Genomic DNA, 18,532 nt, shown 5'->3' on the forward strand with positions numbered 1-18,532 from the left:
TTCCACACGTGGGGATTTTTTTTGCCTTTCTCGTACACTAAATACGAGAAAAGGGTATATATTCGCTCCGAAAAACAAACTTCTTATAAGAAACTTGGAGACCCGTAGTGTAAATACAGAGCTATTGTAAGTAAATGTGGTATATTTTTATCGTCTTTTATTTTTTGCTAGTTTTGATCCTGTTTGTCTCCTTTTTGTCTCGTTCCAGAGGGCGAGTAATGGCGCTTGAACCTAGGCTGTTATGTACACTGGTGTACAAAAATATTCGTCATGTTTTCATGGTGATGTTTATGAATTCATACGATTTTTTTGCCATCAGTCAGTGTATAAGCCAGGGCACTAGACTAAAAACTGTGTCCCATCCCAAGACGTCGAGGGCCCAAGGAGTGTACATTAATCTTCTTAGCAAAATCACTCCCAACGATTCGTCAGTCATCTTTCCCCCTCAATGTGAAACGGTTGGTACGGCTGTCCCCGTTTCTTCCTTTCGTGGATTCAAAACTTTTCGTTGATCATGTTATTTATTACTAAATAATCTGATTGCCGAGGAGTTATGGATTATCTCTCAAATTCAAGCATGCACGGTGGGCCTGGTTGTTTTAATACTTGTGTCATATTTATGATATGCTTCAAATATTAATGCAGACAAGAAAATGCTCGGAAATACAACCGACATTTCCAGGATGCTTTTCAATACTGGCTGTGCATGTGCTAAGACAAGACAAGACAAGAAGCCTGGAGACCCGTAGTATAATATACCAATCGAGCCAGTTCGACGAATTGATGTGAGGTCTCTCTCTCTGTCTGTGTGTGTGTGTGTGTGGGTGTGTGTGTGTGTGTGTTTTTTTCTTCCTAAACAATGGAGGGGGAATCTGCTCAACAGACATCCTGGGTTGACCAGGAAGTGCGGGGTTAGGGATCACCGAGGGAGGCAGGACTACATTCCCGACCCGCTAAACCGTTTCCAGCAGGGGGCAGCAGGGGGCAGCAGGGACAGCATGTCCAAGGGCTTGACGACCCCTCCCCAGCTGTCTGCGAGTCAGGGAGAACTGCCTAGGGCGTGGTGGGATTTAGCAGTGGGCTCTGCTAAAATCCCTCCCAAAAAACCACAAGTGCTCGTAATCAGACTCTATCAAAGCGACTGTGTGCCGCTTCAAAAGCACAAGCCCAGGGAGTGCCAATTGGCATGGGGAGTGTCCCTACTTCGGTAGGGTAGCGCGTGAGCTGCTTCGGCAGGGAGTGAGTGATCTGTTTGTGCTGAGGCAGGAGTGTCATAGCGCGTCACCGCTATTGTCACCTCGAAGCGCAGCAGAAGTCTGAGTATGGACTGCACATGCTGAGGTAGGAGTCGAGGTACCTATCGACACCTCGAGGCATGGCAGTGGAGTGTTAGAGTGAGCACCCGAAAAGGGTCACATGGAGCGAATGGTCTTTGGAGAAGCTGCTTCGGCGGCAGGGTAGCAGTGGGTTGTACCCACACACCTACAGTTGTGCACATGTGGTGCATGGGGAGTGTCCCTGCTTCGGCAGGGTAGCGTCTGCTTCGGCAGTGGTGTGATTGATCTGCTCGTGCTGAGGCAGGAGTGTCGTAGCGTAATATCTGTAGGCCCAGGCAGTTACCGCTATTGACACCTCGAGGCATGGCAGCGGAGCGCCCGGGAGAGCATCCAAGTAAGACTCAAATGGAGTGAATGGTGTGCGAGCACCCAAGTCAGTCTCGCATGGGACGAGTGCCTGTGTGAGCGATAATGAGCGAGTACGCTTAGTACTGCCATCCCCCCAGAAGTAGTACTGCGAGGTAGTTCCTGGGGGAAACGATGGTGGAGCCCAAGGGAGTTTAGTCGGCATTACCGGTATGGTCGAGTCCGACACTCCAGTACACTTCCGTGTGGTAGTTTGGCAACTACAATGCACGTGTACTGGGTTAGTGTGTAAATGCGCTCTCCCTTGTAAAAAAAAAAGAACCGTTTCCATTGCCGCCAAGCCCATAGTCCCTTCGGTACAACCAGAAAGTAATGCTTCAAAGGGGGGGCAGTGCACAACGCACCCTCGAGGTTAGCTGCGTGTCTTTGCAGCACCGAACATCGTAACTCGCTTTTTTAGAAGAACACCATGGTATCGTGCCAGCGCGTTGCCGGCTTTCCAGGTGGCCTTACCACGCCCTACGCCCTCGGAAGGTGGGAAGGGTCGACTTCGCGCCTGCTTCCCTCTGCACGACTGGTATCAAGAATGATGATGCCGCGTGCACCCCAAATTGACCTTTCTGCGATAGGGCCTATTTGCCAGCACACAGAGGGACTTGCCGACGCGAGGCCTACGCCTGCCCCAGCCTTGACGAGGACCCCTTTCCGTCCTCGGGCTCGGAACCCGCCCGGTTGACCGACGCCGCGAAAGCGACGATACCATGTTGTTCTTTGCGCAACCACTTGTTCGATAAAAGGATCGAGTTCGACCACAGAGCATGACCACCGGTATGACCCATGAAGCCGACTCCGATCCCTTGGACCACCTCTTATTTGCGCCTGACCTAGCCATCCTTGAGTCCACGCGCCACCTTCTGTGTAGCTCCGAGACGATTTGGGCGATAGCCGATAAAACGGCGTTCCAGCCAACTTCATCTTTACACATCCTCCGAACTAGGTTGTCCGGGGTAGTGTCCAGACCACATGTGGCAAGCATGTGGTCACGCATTGCGCGAAAACGTGAGCACACGAACAACACGTGTTCCGCCGTTTCCTCTAAACCTGCGCACACCAAACACTCGGGCGAGGCCGAGCAAGCCAGATGCGTTACCTGCACTGTGATTTTGCAGCACGCTTAAACGCCGGGCACATCGAACCCCCATGGGTGCTTGCTGTTCACAGCTTTGCTGGAACAAATCAAACAATTGGGAGGGTTCGTGCAGCATTGTGCCTTATGTCCCTCCAATCCGCAGCGTCGGCAGAGATTGCTTCTGTCAGGGCCTTTGCAGTCCCATTGCTTGTGCCCCGGTTCCAGGCACTTGAAGCAAACTTCGGGTTGCTCGTATATGCGCACAGGGCATAGCGACCATCCCACCTTGACGCTCCCTAACTTGACTACCTTGGAGGCGTCCGCTGCAGATAGCCGAACCAATGCTACCTGCGTCCCTGCCGGACCTTTCCGTAGCCGAACGGAAGCGCATGGTTTTTTAATAATTTTCCAATTCCTGTACCTTCTAAACACCATACAGACAAATACAGACATTTTTCTGAGATTGATACAGACTTATAAAAATTATATCTGGCATCCCCGAACCCACTTGATTTGGTAGACCATTGAATGAATTATTGGCAGTGGCAGATTTTCTACCCGCCGCTTCCACATCCAGGCGCTATCGTATATGCGCAAATAGCCATCATGAGTGCCCGCCAGAAATTTGTATGGTGAAAGACATCTAACGCGGGTTTTCTCAAAATTAGGATTTTTTCACGAAAAACTATTTGGTACCGGTTATGTAGGAAGGTGTCCACTACTACGCCTACCAAATTATTTTCGATAAAGGTACTTAATTTTGAGAAATCGAGCCTTAGATGTCTTTCGCCATACTGATTTCAGAAAGTTAACTCCTAGTGTGCTGCTGTAAGCACGCTCAAAGCAGACGATTCATTGGTCTGAACACCAGAATGGCTTGACGAACCTAGAACATCTGTAGAAATGAATCATTTGTTTGAGAAAATGCATAAGTCCATTTTGCAAAATTACGAGAAAACAACAAAAAACTGTTATTGAACAAATTGGCACCAATTCTTTCAATTTCTTCAATACAGATCAATAGTTTTTGGCAAAACTCAACACTGTGGGACACTTCTAGTGCGAAAACTATAAGCAGTTCTCCATAATTGCTCCTCAAAGTGCGTGCACATATGTAGTTTCTCAAACAAACGAAAAAAAAAACATACACTCCTGAACAATTTTTTTTCGTATTTTTTGCCAGGATACGTATGTTTGGACGAGGATTCAGAATATATAAAAATCTCAGTTTGGCCAAGAATGTTACATATGCAGTTTCTCAAACAAACGGTTCAAATATTGACTGCATTCGTTATTTGTCATTTCATAGAAAAAAAAACGGTAATAAAATCGTTCATGCGCGGTGTTATTATGCATTTTTTTCCCATGTATATAAAAGAAGCCAACTGACGATCCTTCATCCGACAATTACAGTATGTAGGTTTTGCCCTCCTTAGCCGTGCGGTAAGATGCGCGGCTACAAAGCAAGACCATGCTGAGGGTGGCTGGGTTCGATTCCCGGTGCCGGTCTAGGCAATTTTCGGATTGGAAATTATCTCGACTTCCCTGGGCATAAAAGTATCATCGTGTTAGCCTCATGATATACGAATGCAGAAATGGTAACTTGGCTTAGAAACCTCGCAGTTAATAACTGTGGAGCTGCTGAATGAACAAGCTGCGAGGCGGCAATGTCCCAGTGGGGGATGTAATGCCAATGAAGAATGAAGGTTTTGCCGATCATCGATTTGAGGTCAGTTTCGGGAAATTTATAAGCTGAAGGTTATTTTGGTTATATAAACAAGTGAATTTGGCTGAGGAATGCCTGAGGTATTGCAAAGTCAAATCCGGTTCAATATGACCCGAACACCTTAACGACACAGCGGGGAGCACTCCAGTTCGTTTGAATCCCATCTGGAACCATGAAAAGGTGATGAAATTTCGTGCCTACACAAGATTGATTCAAATTTTGACCCGTTTTTGCTTATTTTAGAATAATATTATAATACATAAAACGTAAACGTGAACCTCCAATTCGAAATGTAAAAAAACTATTTGATTTTGATCGAATGGTACATTTCATGAAAATAGATTTGCTAATAATAATAATAGCAAAATCATTTCAAGAGAATTGATGATACATGAGACCTCCGGGGTAAGGGTGAATGAATCAGGGCTTATTTTTGGTCAAGACGCAGGTAGTCTGTTTGACGTCGACACACCCCATTGCCGCCATCTGGTATACAGTTTTATTACAAGTTAATCCGTTATTTACAATTCTTATCAATGCTTTACTAATTCGTGTAGGTCTGATTAGGAGGTCGATAGTAAGTTGAAAATCACTTCTTTCCTGCGATAAGAATACCAAAATTATATAAAAGGATAACAAACGTGCCAATTGCTGCTAGTCACACTAAATCTAAAGATGAAGGTCACATTTGCGCTTGCATTGGTTGTCTGCTACTTGGCAGTTGGTAAGAAAGCTAAAAGATTTACCTTGTACTCAGTATGTTAATTCATCTTTAAACGTCTTCAGCTTACGGTCGGTATGTCGAACCATGGGCACTGATTCCGGATGGCGCAGGTAACATGCATATGGTGAACATCGATCCCGTCAATATTCCTGAAGGCGAAAATGAAGTTGAACCACATTTCAACCCGGAAGCCGACGTGGTCTTCCGAATGTTCACTAGACGTAATCCAGTTCACGCACAGACTATCAGTTGGGATGACCCATCCTCAATTTCCAACTCCAACTTCAACCCGGATCACCCCACTCGGTTTTTGATCCATGGTTGGGTTGAAGGTCAAGATGCCACCCTGCATTGGGTTATCAAGGACCACTTCATGCGCGTCGGCGACTTCAACGTCATCAATGTGGACTGGGGTGCAGGTGCGCAAACTATCAACTACATTGCCGCCCGTAATCGTGTCGGAGGAGTTGGAATGATTGTGTCTCGAGTTATTGACGTGATTCGTGCTACTACTGGGCAGTCGCTGGATTTGATCAACGTCATTGGATTCAGTCTGGGAGGACATGCCGCTGGTAACGCTGGAAAGGGACAGAACGGTCAGTTGAACTCGGTCATCGCTCTCGATCCTGCTGGTCCGTTGTTCTCAGCTGGACAGGCCGACATATTGGCTGCCAGTGACGCAGTGTACACAGAAGCCATCTACACCAATGCTGGCAACCTTGCTTTCGATGCTCCATTAGCGCAGGCCAACTTCTACCCGAATGGTGGACGTTCGCAGGCAGGATGCATCACTTCGATTTGTGATCACAATCGAGTCAACGAGCTGTTTGCAGAGTCAGTTTCCACTGATAATCACTTCATTGCCATGCAATGTGCTAATTACCAAGAAATTTTGAACGGTGTGTGCACTGTCGGGTCGTACGCCAAGATGGGTGGAGAACCTTCGAATCGTGGACGTGGAGTTAGCGGAGTGTACTATCTGCGTACAAACTCAGCATCGCCATTCGCTAGAGGCTAAAATGCAATATGAAATGCATGCAATACAGAGCAATGCAATATGAAATATTTTATAATATTTATGAGATTTTTATGTGATATTTACTAATTATAATATTAAATATAAACTGAAATCCATTGTTTTTACACTATTGTTCGGCCCCTATGTCATGTTATGAGTGGAGTACTAAGATTTGAGTACATACTTTAACCCTTATGTTAACGGGTACCTTTAAAAAATTCAATTTAAAGTTATAAAATTTTAGTGTTTTAAACAACATTGAAAATTGAAACTCTTCAAAACAAAATAAAATAAGGAATGGGTGATTTCAAAATGAAAATCCGACAAAGCCGGTTTGCGGAGGGGATCTGAAAAATTTCCCTTATATTCTTAACCTCCCGCAACTCGCTTCAACTTTCATACATAACACGAGAACTCGCGTGTTGCAAAATGTACAACAGGCCGAAAATCCGTTATAATGAAGCCAATTCAAATGATATCAACGTGATTTTTTTGGGAAAATAATCATTGAGGATATTTTTTTAAAATCCAATGGATGTCCTGCTGATCAGAGCCAAAAATATTCAACTTCATGAAGCAACTTCAGTCCGAATTTTGACAAACATCGCATGAATATTCAAAACATAGAATGCCATAGTCAGACGACTACTCCACAAATTCATTCATTCGACTGTCATTGAGTGTGCTTTGCTTACTATGTGCAGAAAAAAAAATATAATCAGCATTGTTTATGTTGATGTTTACCGTTGAAAGTGCCTCGCGGATGAAAATCATGATCATGAATCTGCAGATTCAGTTCTATGTGACAAATTACTTCACTCATTTGAAACGTGTTTAGATTTTAGATAATTTATTAATTTGTGAAATGTGCATATCCAATGACTAATATTCAACTGAATATTGACAGTCCAGAGCCGACTATGAATGTGTTTGGAAGTGAGCTGACAAGTGAAGAAAGGTGGACTTCCCCAAAAATGTTCGATTATTTTACACTCTGCTGCTGATCCTCCGAAAGACGCGGAACCAACAGAACATCAGTGAAAATAGTCAATTTTCTTAAAAAATAACGCAATCAATTCTGAAAACCCTGGCGTAGTGAAAAAAAGTTCTAAACTCATCTTTAACCCCATGCGGCCCTATGAGTCAAGAAAATTGATTTGATTGATGAAAAATGATTTGGAATTCTCCCACTTAGCGGCGCTAGTGTATATGAAAATAACAGTGTGGTTTGATATCTCGGGATCTGTGGGATTTAGAAAATTGCCGTCTTCTACAAAGTTGTTCGAGGATCGGAAACCAATATGTTGAGAAACTGAATAATTTAGAATTCATACACAAGGAGTTCTTCGATATCTCGGGATCTGTGGCCTGTTTAGCTTAGAATTCATCCGCAAGGTGGCGCTACTGTATATGAGAGATCAGTTTGGTTTGATATCTCGAGATCTGTTGAATTTAGAAAGTTGACATCTTCTATAAAGTTGTTCGAGCATTGGAAACCAATATGTTGAGAAACTGTTTAGTTCAGAATTCAGCCGTAAGGCGGCACTAGTGTATATGAGAGATCAGTTTAGTTCGATATCTCGGGATCTGTGAGATTGTTACCTTTCCAATAGGTCACAATCCCTAAACTTGATTCTTTTATTATCGTTTAGTTTCCGTTTTCCTTTTTTTGTAAATAAGTATGCTTTAATTCTAGAATAAATAAATAAAACTGTAAATATGTAAATAAATCCTTATATTCCCTATCCTAAGATACCATTTACCCTAAAATTTAATGTAAATAATCGAAAAAGAAAAGATTGATTAAAAGAAATGGAAATTGAATTTCAAAATCCCATTTCACCACATTTATCCCCTTGGTATCGATCTGTCAAAAGTGTATCCCATCCTATATGTACATAACCATCATGGCGCGCGGTACCAACTGTGCACAGACAAAACCATCCCGGGAAATGTTCTCCTATACTTGGATTTTGCTGTGTCATCGAAGGCCTTATAAGCCTAAGCAGGATGAGGCCAAGGGCTCTTTTTGGTAACAAAATTCCGACAGTTTAAACCTTCCGTTGCTCTCTTCAAGTTTTTTTCTGAATCCTTTAGGAACAAAATTCCTAGCTGTTTCGCGAGTGAACTGCTAATTGGCAGAGATAGTGTCTCGGAAGAAAATTGATGTCACCACCCATCATCGGAATTGCCGAGGGTGATCTAACGGCCTGTGATAGGTGGACCGTAAGTGATAGTGAAATCACCCATCCGGTACAAGAGGAAGAGAACTGTGCGACGCCCCCCCTTCAACCTCGGACGTTGCATCCCTGGACCTGACCCAATCGTCGACGTAGCCATCGGTGAGGAAGTGGACCGGTCGAAGCCAATAGTCCGAACATCCACCGACCGACTGGAAATCGCCTCAACCTTTGAAGTCAGGTGAAAATTTTGTACATTCCCATAAACCCAGTGAACTCCTGTAAATACTAAATAAACCCAACCAGTGAACTTTGAATTGATATCTAGTGTTTAGCATACTTATTTCACGCGCAAATCCCTTTTCTCCATCATTCGTTTTATTGAAATTGAATTCGCATTGCAAGCTTGGGAAGTGAGTCCGCCCCAACGATTATCCCGGACAGACCCTGAGAGGGCTGAAGTGTAAATAGTTTAGTAAATTTTCTTGTATTAATATAGTTTTATTTTAGTGAATTTTTCCCAATTGAATTAGTATTTGAAGTTTTCTTAGTTTTATCATTTCTTTAAAATTTCATTGCAATAGAATAGTTAATCGTAACAAAATGGCGCCCAACGTTAATTAATGTATGAAAAAAGTTTCAATTTAATTATAAATTAGAACTTTTTTCAATTGTGCTCCGGGAGAAATCAAAATCAAAAATTTCAATTTTGCTCCAATTCTTTTTAAAATTAGGTTATTAAATTGTGCTTTTCAAATTACAAATCTGCGGGTTACAGCTTCAGCAAAACCGTTTCGGATGATGATAAATGCTTTTGTTCTCTCTATTGAAATCATTGAACAATTAGCCATTCTTTAATCTATTGTTGCATTTCCTGAATAGAATTATTTTCAATTGAATAAGGTGAAATAAAAATGTATTGAATTGAACTTCTTTTGTGAATTACTTCTTTTTCTATATTTAGTGAATTAGCTTTGTTAATCGTGTAAATTACATTGAAATTAAATAGCCATGGAGCGTATGAATTCTAAGCAGGCTAGTGAAATGATTCTAGGGTGGTACCACGATATGAGAGTAGACCATTTAGAAAATGATGAGCTTTTGTGTGAGTTATCAATGCGTGCTATTGTGATTAAAGATGACCCAAGCTCTACGCGCAGGCGGAGAAGCTTGCGGGAACACCTGAAAGCAGAAAAGCAGGAGAAAAAATACTTGGAAGCAGTGGTTGGTGAGAACAAAATTGAGGAAATAAGCATCTGTGAAAAAATGTTTTTGGATATTAGTGAAATTATGAGACAAAATGACCACTCCACGAGGGCTAAATGCAAAACGAGGTTTTTGCACTACGGTCACAGAGTGTACCAGCTGTTAAAACGTAGAGATATTACCCCAGAAGAAAGCGAGTTTTTGAATTGCCTTCTTGTGGATATTGTGGAAACTTTAAAAAAGGAATTTTATACAGAAAATTTAAATCGGGTAAACACCCAGCAGGAAATAGACAATGAACAGGAGTTGGTTGAATTGTTCACGGTTAATCAAGAGGCCCTAACATTTTCAGGAACTCATAGCAAGGAAGCGAGAGTAGAGAGTGGCTCAATTAACCAACCACAAACTTCTTCTCAAGAGTTTATACAGCAACATTGCCGATTATCTAATCTTTGTGCAGAGGATAAGGCATATGTTGAAGAGTTACAAGCTCGGCTAAAAGAATTCGAAAGTGCGGAGGTGAAAACAGCCACACTACCCTCATCGACATCGCAAGCTGCTGTTCCAAATTCTAGCTGGTCGACGATTTATCCATCACGAACAATAAACCATAATCGACATCAAAACCAACATTCGGTTGGATTTGCTGATCTACCAGAAACAGTGCAATCTAATCCGTGTATAAATGTGCCTAACTTCCCCTCCACCACTCATTCAATGCCTCCAATGCCTACTGCTTCATCTAGCAAATTTACAACGAATCTCCAATTCCCATCGCAACCGTTGTTCAATAACAATGAACCTTCCACCAGGCAGCAAACAATTACCTCACAGCCGACTCGCCAAGCTACACACTCACAACAGTCTCAAATGCCTATCCCATACTCACCTTATCCTTCTTTCTATCCAATGCAGCAGTCTAATCCAGCGCGACATACTCTACCTGTGTCTCAATGGAAGATCAACAAATACGATGGAACAGATCAAGGGCTCAAACTAAACGAATTTCTAGAACTCGTACAAACCTTGTCCTTGGCAGAGCATGTTTCTGACATTGAATTGTATGAATCAGCCGTACACCTTTTTACTGGTCCAGCATTAAAATGGTATATGACCATGCGTTCTACCAGTCGATTGTTAAATTGGGACCACCCGGTGCTGGAACTGAAGAGGACGTTTATGCACCCGGATTTAGACGCGCTGATAAAAATGAAAATTTATCAGCGTCGTCAACAAAGAAACGAGTCATTTCATGAATTTTATTATGAAATGGAACGATTATTTCGAACTATGTGTGTTCAAATCCCAGAACACGAGAAAGTTCAAATTTTGCTTCAAAATATTAGAATTGATTACAGGAAACAATTAACGTTCCTACCGATCGCTGATCTCCCCACGCTAATAGCCGCCGGTCAGAAAATTGATTAACTGAATTTTTCTGCCTACAACAAGGTATTTGGGATCGAGAAATCAGTCAATGCTGTCAGCCAAACAAAACCAACAAAAAGCTCAGCCGAGCACCAAAACCGTCAGTCGAGAACGTCCCCACCAGTCCAATCCAATTATCAAAAGTCATCTCGTCCATCTTATTCACAAAATCCGTCCCGAAACGCTATACAAAATTCTGTTAGAAACCCACCTCCACAAAGGGGTCGATCAACCCTCGAAAATCTAATTGACACATATGAACCTCCTCCAGAAAACACATGTTTTAATTGTGGTAATTACGGCCATTCATTGAGAGAGTGTCGTATGCCTCGAGCAGTGCTTTGCGAAAATTGTGGCTTCCGTGGTTACCCCTTTAACAATTGCCCCTATTGCACAAAAAACGCCATGTCAGCGAGCGAAAAGCGCGGCTCGCTGAATCAGTAAATGCGTATCGAGCTCATTCTCCTACATTCTTTGTAAAAGCCACTGAAGAAATTTACTTTAAAGAGCCAATAACTTGCTTAATTTCTTACCCATACCCTAATGACAATCGCCCCTATACCACCGTTACAGTATACGATCATAAAATACGGGCACTATTAGACAGTGGTAGCAACCTTACCCTAATTAATAACAGCGTATACTCCTCCCTAAAAACGCGTAAAATAAATCCTCTTTCGAATCCCATTAATTTGCGCACTGCTGGTGGCGAACCGCTGGAGATTCTTGGTCAAATATACTTACCATTCAGCTTTAACGGAGTGACCAAAATCATTCCCACCCTGGTTGTGCCAAATTTGGCCATTCGTTGTTTATGTGGTATGGATTTTTGGTCCAAATTCAACATACAACCGACCGTCGGGGAATGCGCCTTCGTGGATGATTTCGAGGAAGAAGAAACTCCTCAGCCTTCAACCGCTTCAATCCTCACCATTGAAGAGCAACAGGAAATTCAGGGCATCAAATCTCTTTCCTGCCCGCACGCCAGGGACAGTTGTCAATTACCCCACTAACCGAACACCGCATCGAAATTAAGGAAGAATGGCGAAATAAACCTCCCGTTCGGCAATTTCCTTATGTAATGTCGCCGAAAACTCAAAGTTTGGTAGGCACTGAGCTGCAACGTCTACTCGATATAGGGATTATTGAGCGCAGCAACTTATCGTGGTCATTGAATTGTGTTCCCGTGATTAAGCCACACAAAGTTCGCCTCTGCTTAGATGCGCGCAAAGTGAACGAGCGCACTGAACGAGATGCTTATCCCTTGCCACACCCCTGTCGCATACTAGGTCAGCTCCCCAAAGGCCAACTATCTCTCAACGATAGATCTTTCGGAAGCTTTCCTCCAAGTTCCGCTCCATCCAGCTTCGAGGAAGTATACTGCGTTCAGTGTTCAAGGCAAGGATTGTTTCAGTACACCCGTATGCCCTTTGGCTTGGTCAATAGTCCCGCCACCTTGGCTAGACTAATGGACCGAGTGCTGGGCCACGGTGTACTGGAACTGTTTGTCTTCGTTTACCTCGACGATATTGTCGTGGTAACGGAGACATTCGAGCATCACGTGCAGCTGCTGCGAGAAATTGCGCGCAGACTAAGAGAGGCAAACTTGTCAATCAATCTGGAAAAATCCCAGTTCGGCGTTCCAGAATTACCATTCCTAGGGTATCTTCTTAGTACACAAGGCCTTCGGGCCAACCCAGAAAAAACTCGGCCCATTATTGAATATGAGAGGCCAAATTCTATTACAAAACTAAGAAGATTCTTAGGAATCAGTGGCGCTGGGAGTGGGTAGGACAAGTAGGACATGTCCTACGCACGAATTTCCCTGGGTGGGACAGTCAAGGCATTGTCCTACCCATGATTCTGGAGAACATATCATCTAGACCAGCGGTGCTCAACCTGGGGTACATGTACCCCTGGGGGTATCTTCGCTAGCCTCAATGTCATAACAAGCCATGAAAACTAATTTATCACCGGAGACGAGCCAGCCTCGGGCTGAAAGTCTCCTTAATAAAGTCAATAATAATAATAATAATAATTTATCAAACTTAAATAGGGTAGAAAACCATTTGGGCAGCACCCCCTATTCCCGTCAGCAACGTTCATTACTCGAACGCATTACAACCGAATTACTTGTTTTTTAGTACATGGTTAGTTTCTGTCGATATCTAGTGATGTACAAACAATCAAGCCATTTGGTTGGAACGCTGTCGAGTTATTAACTTTGTGGACGGGAATAGGGGGTGCTGCCCAAATGGTCCCGCTCCCTACAAGTGCGAAAAAGAATCGAAAAAACAGCCCCCACACAGAACTGATGATTTTCACTTTGTTTTCGCTCATTTTGTGTAGGGGACCGCAGACGTGTAGAACAAGTTAAAATGCATCATCAGAACCAGTGCTACCCGTATTTAGAGGTTTTTAAAAGAAATTTATCATGACGTATTTATAGCCTACCGAATAAGTTCTTTATCATGACAGCTTGCGAAAAAAGTCTTTCACGGTATGCTATACATCGTATAGGGTAAAGTGCCCTATAGTGGACCCCCAACCAATAGTGGACCCTCCAGCCATTTTTGCATTATTACAGCACAATGTAAACATTTTGCTATGAAATTCCATCGGGAGAACCTACCTTACAGTCCTATGCTTTGATTACATGCATTGGAAAGGCTATGGAAAGTAAAATTAGATGATTTTTTACAATTCTATAAAAAATAATCTCGAGAGTGTCCATTATAGGAATATTTTGGGGGGTCCATAATAGGGAAGAAGAACGTCCCGAAACGGAACATAAAAATCAAATGAAGTGTCGACTATAGGGAAGCAATTTCCAATTATGGACCCTCAGAGGGTCTACTATAGGGCGAATTCAGTCAGACTTTAAAATGTTAATTTCAAAGAATAACGTCGAGAATTTGAGTGTTTTATGTATGAATCGTGAAGTGGAGATGCAGAGCTTGATATTAGATATCACGCAAAATTAATATTTTAAGAATTTCCACTCTTTATGCCAGGAAGAGCAAAATTTCGCTACTAGGGGGTCCACTATTGGGCATTTTACCCTATGTAACAGAGATGATAAGTGAGAGACCTTTTTATTATCTTCTGAATTCAATCCCTGATCCTGTGTGTGGAGGGCTGCGGAAGAAAAGATCGGACAGACAAAAGGATTTGAAGCCTCTTTCTACGATTTTCGGAAGACTTCTTCCAAGCATCTCGACAGCTTCCATTCAAGAGCCTTTCAAGAAGCTTGTAGCTGGCACTGGGTCGATCTCGGAAAAATGTGCGGCTTAAGCGCCACTCCGTTAAGGGAGACCGCACATTCCTTTTTAATTTGCCCGGTGAGACTCCGCTTAGGGCGAGTCCATTGATTATTTCCGAAAAAGAAAGTGATCGAGCCAGCGCATCTACTTCCTACACCTGAACTGGGTATTTTACCTTACGCAACCAACCAAAACTGTCACGCTACGAACTGTTCCTCCAAAGATCCCGGTAAGACGTCACCCATGCCCATCAAGCGATACAACTTATGCTGTACGTTATTTTCTCATCATCGGAGATTCCACCCGTTTCCGCAAGAGGCGCGACTAGTATGGAAGAGACAACGCAAATACGCAAGACGCCACATTCATTTGCGCCACGCAACACTAATAGGACGAGACCAGTGGCATTCTAGCTGAAATTCCGCTTGAGGCCCTTTCAAATCGTTTCAACAACACTTGTACACCTGCTGGTATAAATTGCGATATTGACACTACCAAACGAGAGGTGGCGATGCTGCGTATTTCTATCAATGTAATTTTGCATATACAGCAGTGACAACTGTCGTTGAATGGCGTAAGTTATGAATGTTACTTTTGTACACTCTAGGTGGAGAGCAGTCATAAAGAAATTTGTAGTAAATCGCTCGAGTTTAGTATGGAGCTGTAATCAGATCTCATTTATTGTTTAAAGTTGAAAAATGCAATGAGGGTATAAAAAATCAGAAAAATATTTGTAGCTTTTCTACCTAGGTCACATATCGCTGTGATGCGTAGTTAATGAGAACGGATGATTTGTCCATACAAGAAAATTCATTTTACTACAAATGTTGTGGCGCCATCTCTTTCAACCAGCACCTTTGGCCCTGTCCTATTGATCGACACGCAGTGACTAAACCATATTTCTAACATCTAAACTGAACAAACTACGTAGGTACTCCATGTATTGCTGGTAACAAATAACAACATTTATTTAGGGAAAATCATGGCCAAAAACAAGGAGATTTATTATAATAGCATGCTTCTATTTCGTGGTGTACGTACAACCTTTCTACCTCTAACCTACTCTAGTGCTTTTCTGTGCGTTTCTATTCGTTTTCTTCTCTGCTTGTGCTATACTCCATTCACATTCTTCAATCGACGATGCGGCGACCGATCTAGCTAGCCATGCACCCGGGTGGCTTACACAATAGGGTTGGGGGTGTTCCGAAAACTACGTGTACACGTTTTGATTTTACTCCCGCTCAACCGAAATGGTTATTGGACGTCGGGACGATTGTCCATCTGTCGTGATTCCTCGACCTATGGTCGGCAAAAAACTTCCTCCGAGGCGTCCTCACCGGACGCCCCACTCCACAAAAAAGATCGATTGGAATAGGCGACTCACCGATTAGCTGCAGTAATTTGACGATGTGCTGCTGTGATGTATGCGCTCCTGGTACGTTGCGCGGCAGGGAGGGACTAGATGCCGGTTTAGTCGCGCTTCCACGTGGATGAAGACTTTCGCGGGGGGCCGTCGGCTGAGTCTGGCCACGTTGTGGCTATTGATGACCACTGCGATGGGATAGCGGCGTGTTGGCGGGCCGCCGGCTTCTGATGGCTGCAAGAAGCCGTACTCTTCGCGTCGAAAAGCAGGAAAGCGTCGCTAGCAAGTAGATATAGCCGGGGCTATTCACAGAACATTTAGCACATTCACGAATTTCTTGATCAGCAGATTAAGCACTTTACCTGTTTCTTTTCTTAAACGCACACACTTTGTAAAGCCCTATTCTGAAGACAACTTTTGTTCTAAAGACTAACAAAGGAACAATGAACAGATTAAAATTAGAAAATATTGCCACGTCACTTAACTCACATTCAACGGATATTCGACTCGGACAAGCTCGCGACACTTCTACACTAATCTGCAGCTCGAACGAGAGTGAGATGTAACCTTGACCCTCAGATTAGGGAAGGTGACCTCGGCCGAACTACGGAAGTTCGATTTCCCGCGATCATCTTCGAAATAGCTCGGCAGTGTCAAAGTCTAAAGTCGGTTGCTCGCTCAGTTTCGGTTTTGATCGTGAATCTTTTCCCAACTTTCTCAAAGATAACAAATGGCCCTGACCTTCGCGAATGTTCTCATGGATTATTACCGTCCTCGCGAGCTTTCCCTAATGATTTTGTTTTATCTAATTTATGGCGCTGAATCTATTACCTCCTTGGCTATGGTGTCGTACCAGTTGATTCGATTCTAGTCAACGACGACTTTGATCAATGATCATGAATTAATCATTCTATCGTTTCTTATTCAAGTCTATCATTCGAAAATGTGATCATTCTATAACTAATCATTCACGACGATGGAGCGTAGGCTACAAGCTCGCTTCAAAAGACTTCAAGAGTGGTTCGATTCTCAAAAAACGACAAGATTTTCATATATTTAGAATTGTTTATATGTAAAATGTGCAACACCAGAACTGTTTTCGAAATCGACATTTTTCCTATTTGTCCTACCCACGACTTAGAACGTGGATGCGCCTCTGTTAGGAATGGTAAACTATTACCGCAGATTTATAGCTGATTTTAGCGAAATCACAGCGGCGCTCACAGATCTCCTAAAAACAAAAGCTAAAATCATCAAATGGACAGATGAGGCTGAAAAATCCTTCTGTAATATTAAAGAGCGACTCGTAAGCGCTCCAATATTAGGTAGCCCTGATTTTACGAGGGAATTTACCATCCAAACCGATGCTAGCGACGTCGCGGTAGCGGGTATTTTGACTCAGCAACAAGAGGATGGTGAGAGAGTTGTTTCTTACTATTCCCATAAATTAACAACGCCCCAACGAAATTACCATGCCGCAGAAAAGGAGGCTTTGGCAGCATTGTTAGCCATTGAACACTTCCGTGGATATATTGAAGGGTATCACTTCAAGCTCATCACGGATTCATCTGCACTGACTCATATCCTCAACACCAAATGGAAAGTCGGGTCAAGGTGCAGTCGATGGAGCTTGGATCTACAGCAATTCGATATGTCTGTGGTACACAGGAAGGGAAAAGAAAATGTAGTCCCAGATGCCTTGTCCAGAAGTGTAGCTGTAGTCCAAGATTCATCTACTGCATCTTGGCACGCCTCCTTGGTTGAGAAGGTCATGAGTCATCCTGACGACTATGTCGATTTCCGCTTAGAAGACGGCAAATTGATGAAATTCATTACGGCAAAGAACCTACCGTACGACAGCCGTTATGAATGGAAGATTGTTCCATCGCCCGATGAAATTGATGCAATTTTGAGAAAAATCACGATGAAACCTTTCATCTAGGCTACGATAAAACTTTGAATCGTATCCAAAAGCGATATTATTGGCCTAAAATGGGCCCAAACATACGCTCGTATATTCAAGCTTGCACTATGTGCAAAGAAGTTAAGCCACCGTTCGTAGCCGTCACTCCTGAGATGGGCAAAATGCGGCATGCAGCTCGTCCATGGCAAATCGTCTCGATCGATTTCGTTGGTCCCCTCCCCCGCAGTCGAAATGGCAATCAACATCTCTTGGTAATCACCGACTACTTTTCAAAGTGGGTGATGATACACCCCGTCCGAAAATTAGATAGTTCGGCCATGTGTGTGATTCTAAAAGATCAATGGTTCTATCGAAACTCCGTGCCAGAAATTATCATCACGGATAACGGCAGCACTTTTGTGTCAAAAGTTTTCAAAGATCTGGTTGACCGCTTTGGAATCACACACTGGCTTAACTCGCGATATCACTCTCAGGCTAACCCTGTCGAACGAGTGAATCGAACAATAAATACGGCTATCAGGACCTACGTACGGGACGATCAGCGAATGTGGGATACTAAAATCCCGAAATAGAATTGATGCTGAACACTACAAAGCACACTTCTACCGGACTGACGCCGTATTTTATTACTCACGGCACGGAGTTGTCAGAAGTGGGAAACGACCATCGTTTATTCCGCCACGACCAAACATTAACTGATGATGAACGAGACGAAAGACGTAAACAAATGTTTTCAAAAATCTACGATATCGTTAAAACCAATCTTTCAAAAGCACATCAATCTTCTTCACAACACTATAATTTACGTAGCCGTCGATTCTCCAAATCATTTTCTGTCGGCCAGCTGGTTTACAGGAGAAACATGAAACCTTCGAGCGCCGTAGACAACTACAATTCCAAATATAGTAAGCAGTATCTTCCATGCAAA

The 18,532-nt window shown here is 43.1% G+C and overlaps 1 protein-coding gene and 1 long non-coding RNA gene across 2 annotated transcripts; one reads left to right on the forward strand and one right to left on the reverse strand.

Moving 5' to 3' along the window:
• Nucleotides 1-5,173: 5,173 nt before the first annotated feature.
• On the forward strand, nt 5,174-6,240 carry LOC134222653 (pancreatic triacylglycerol lipase-like). Its single transcript, XM_062701813.1, has 2 exons — nt 5,174-5,222; nt 5,285-6,240. Exons 1-2 carry the CDS (start codon nt 5,174-5,176, stop codon nt 6,238-6,240), a joined length of 1,005 nt encoding a protein of 334 aa, XP_062557797.1.
• A 9,037-nt stretch (nt 6,241-15,277) lies between these two features.
• LOC134220792 (uncharacterized) lies at nt 15,278-16,243 on the reverse strand. Its single transcript, XR_009982057.1, has 3 exons — nt 16,170-16,243; nt 16,043-16,102; nt 15,278-15,982 (listed from the first exon to the last, which is right to left on the reverse strand). It is a non-coding gene; the product is annotated as an uncharacterized LOC134220792 (long non-coding RNA).
• Between the last annotated feature and the right edge of the window lie 2,289 nt (nt 16,244-18,532).

Source organism: Armigeres subalbatus, chromosome 3, assembly GCF_024139115.2.
Source record: "Armigeres subalbatus isolate Guangzhou_Male chromosome 3, GZ_Asu_2, whole genome shotgun sequence".
NCBI lineage: Eukaryota > Metazoa > Arthropoda > Insecta > Diptera > Culicidae > Armigeres > Armigeres subalbatus.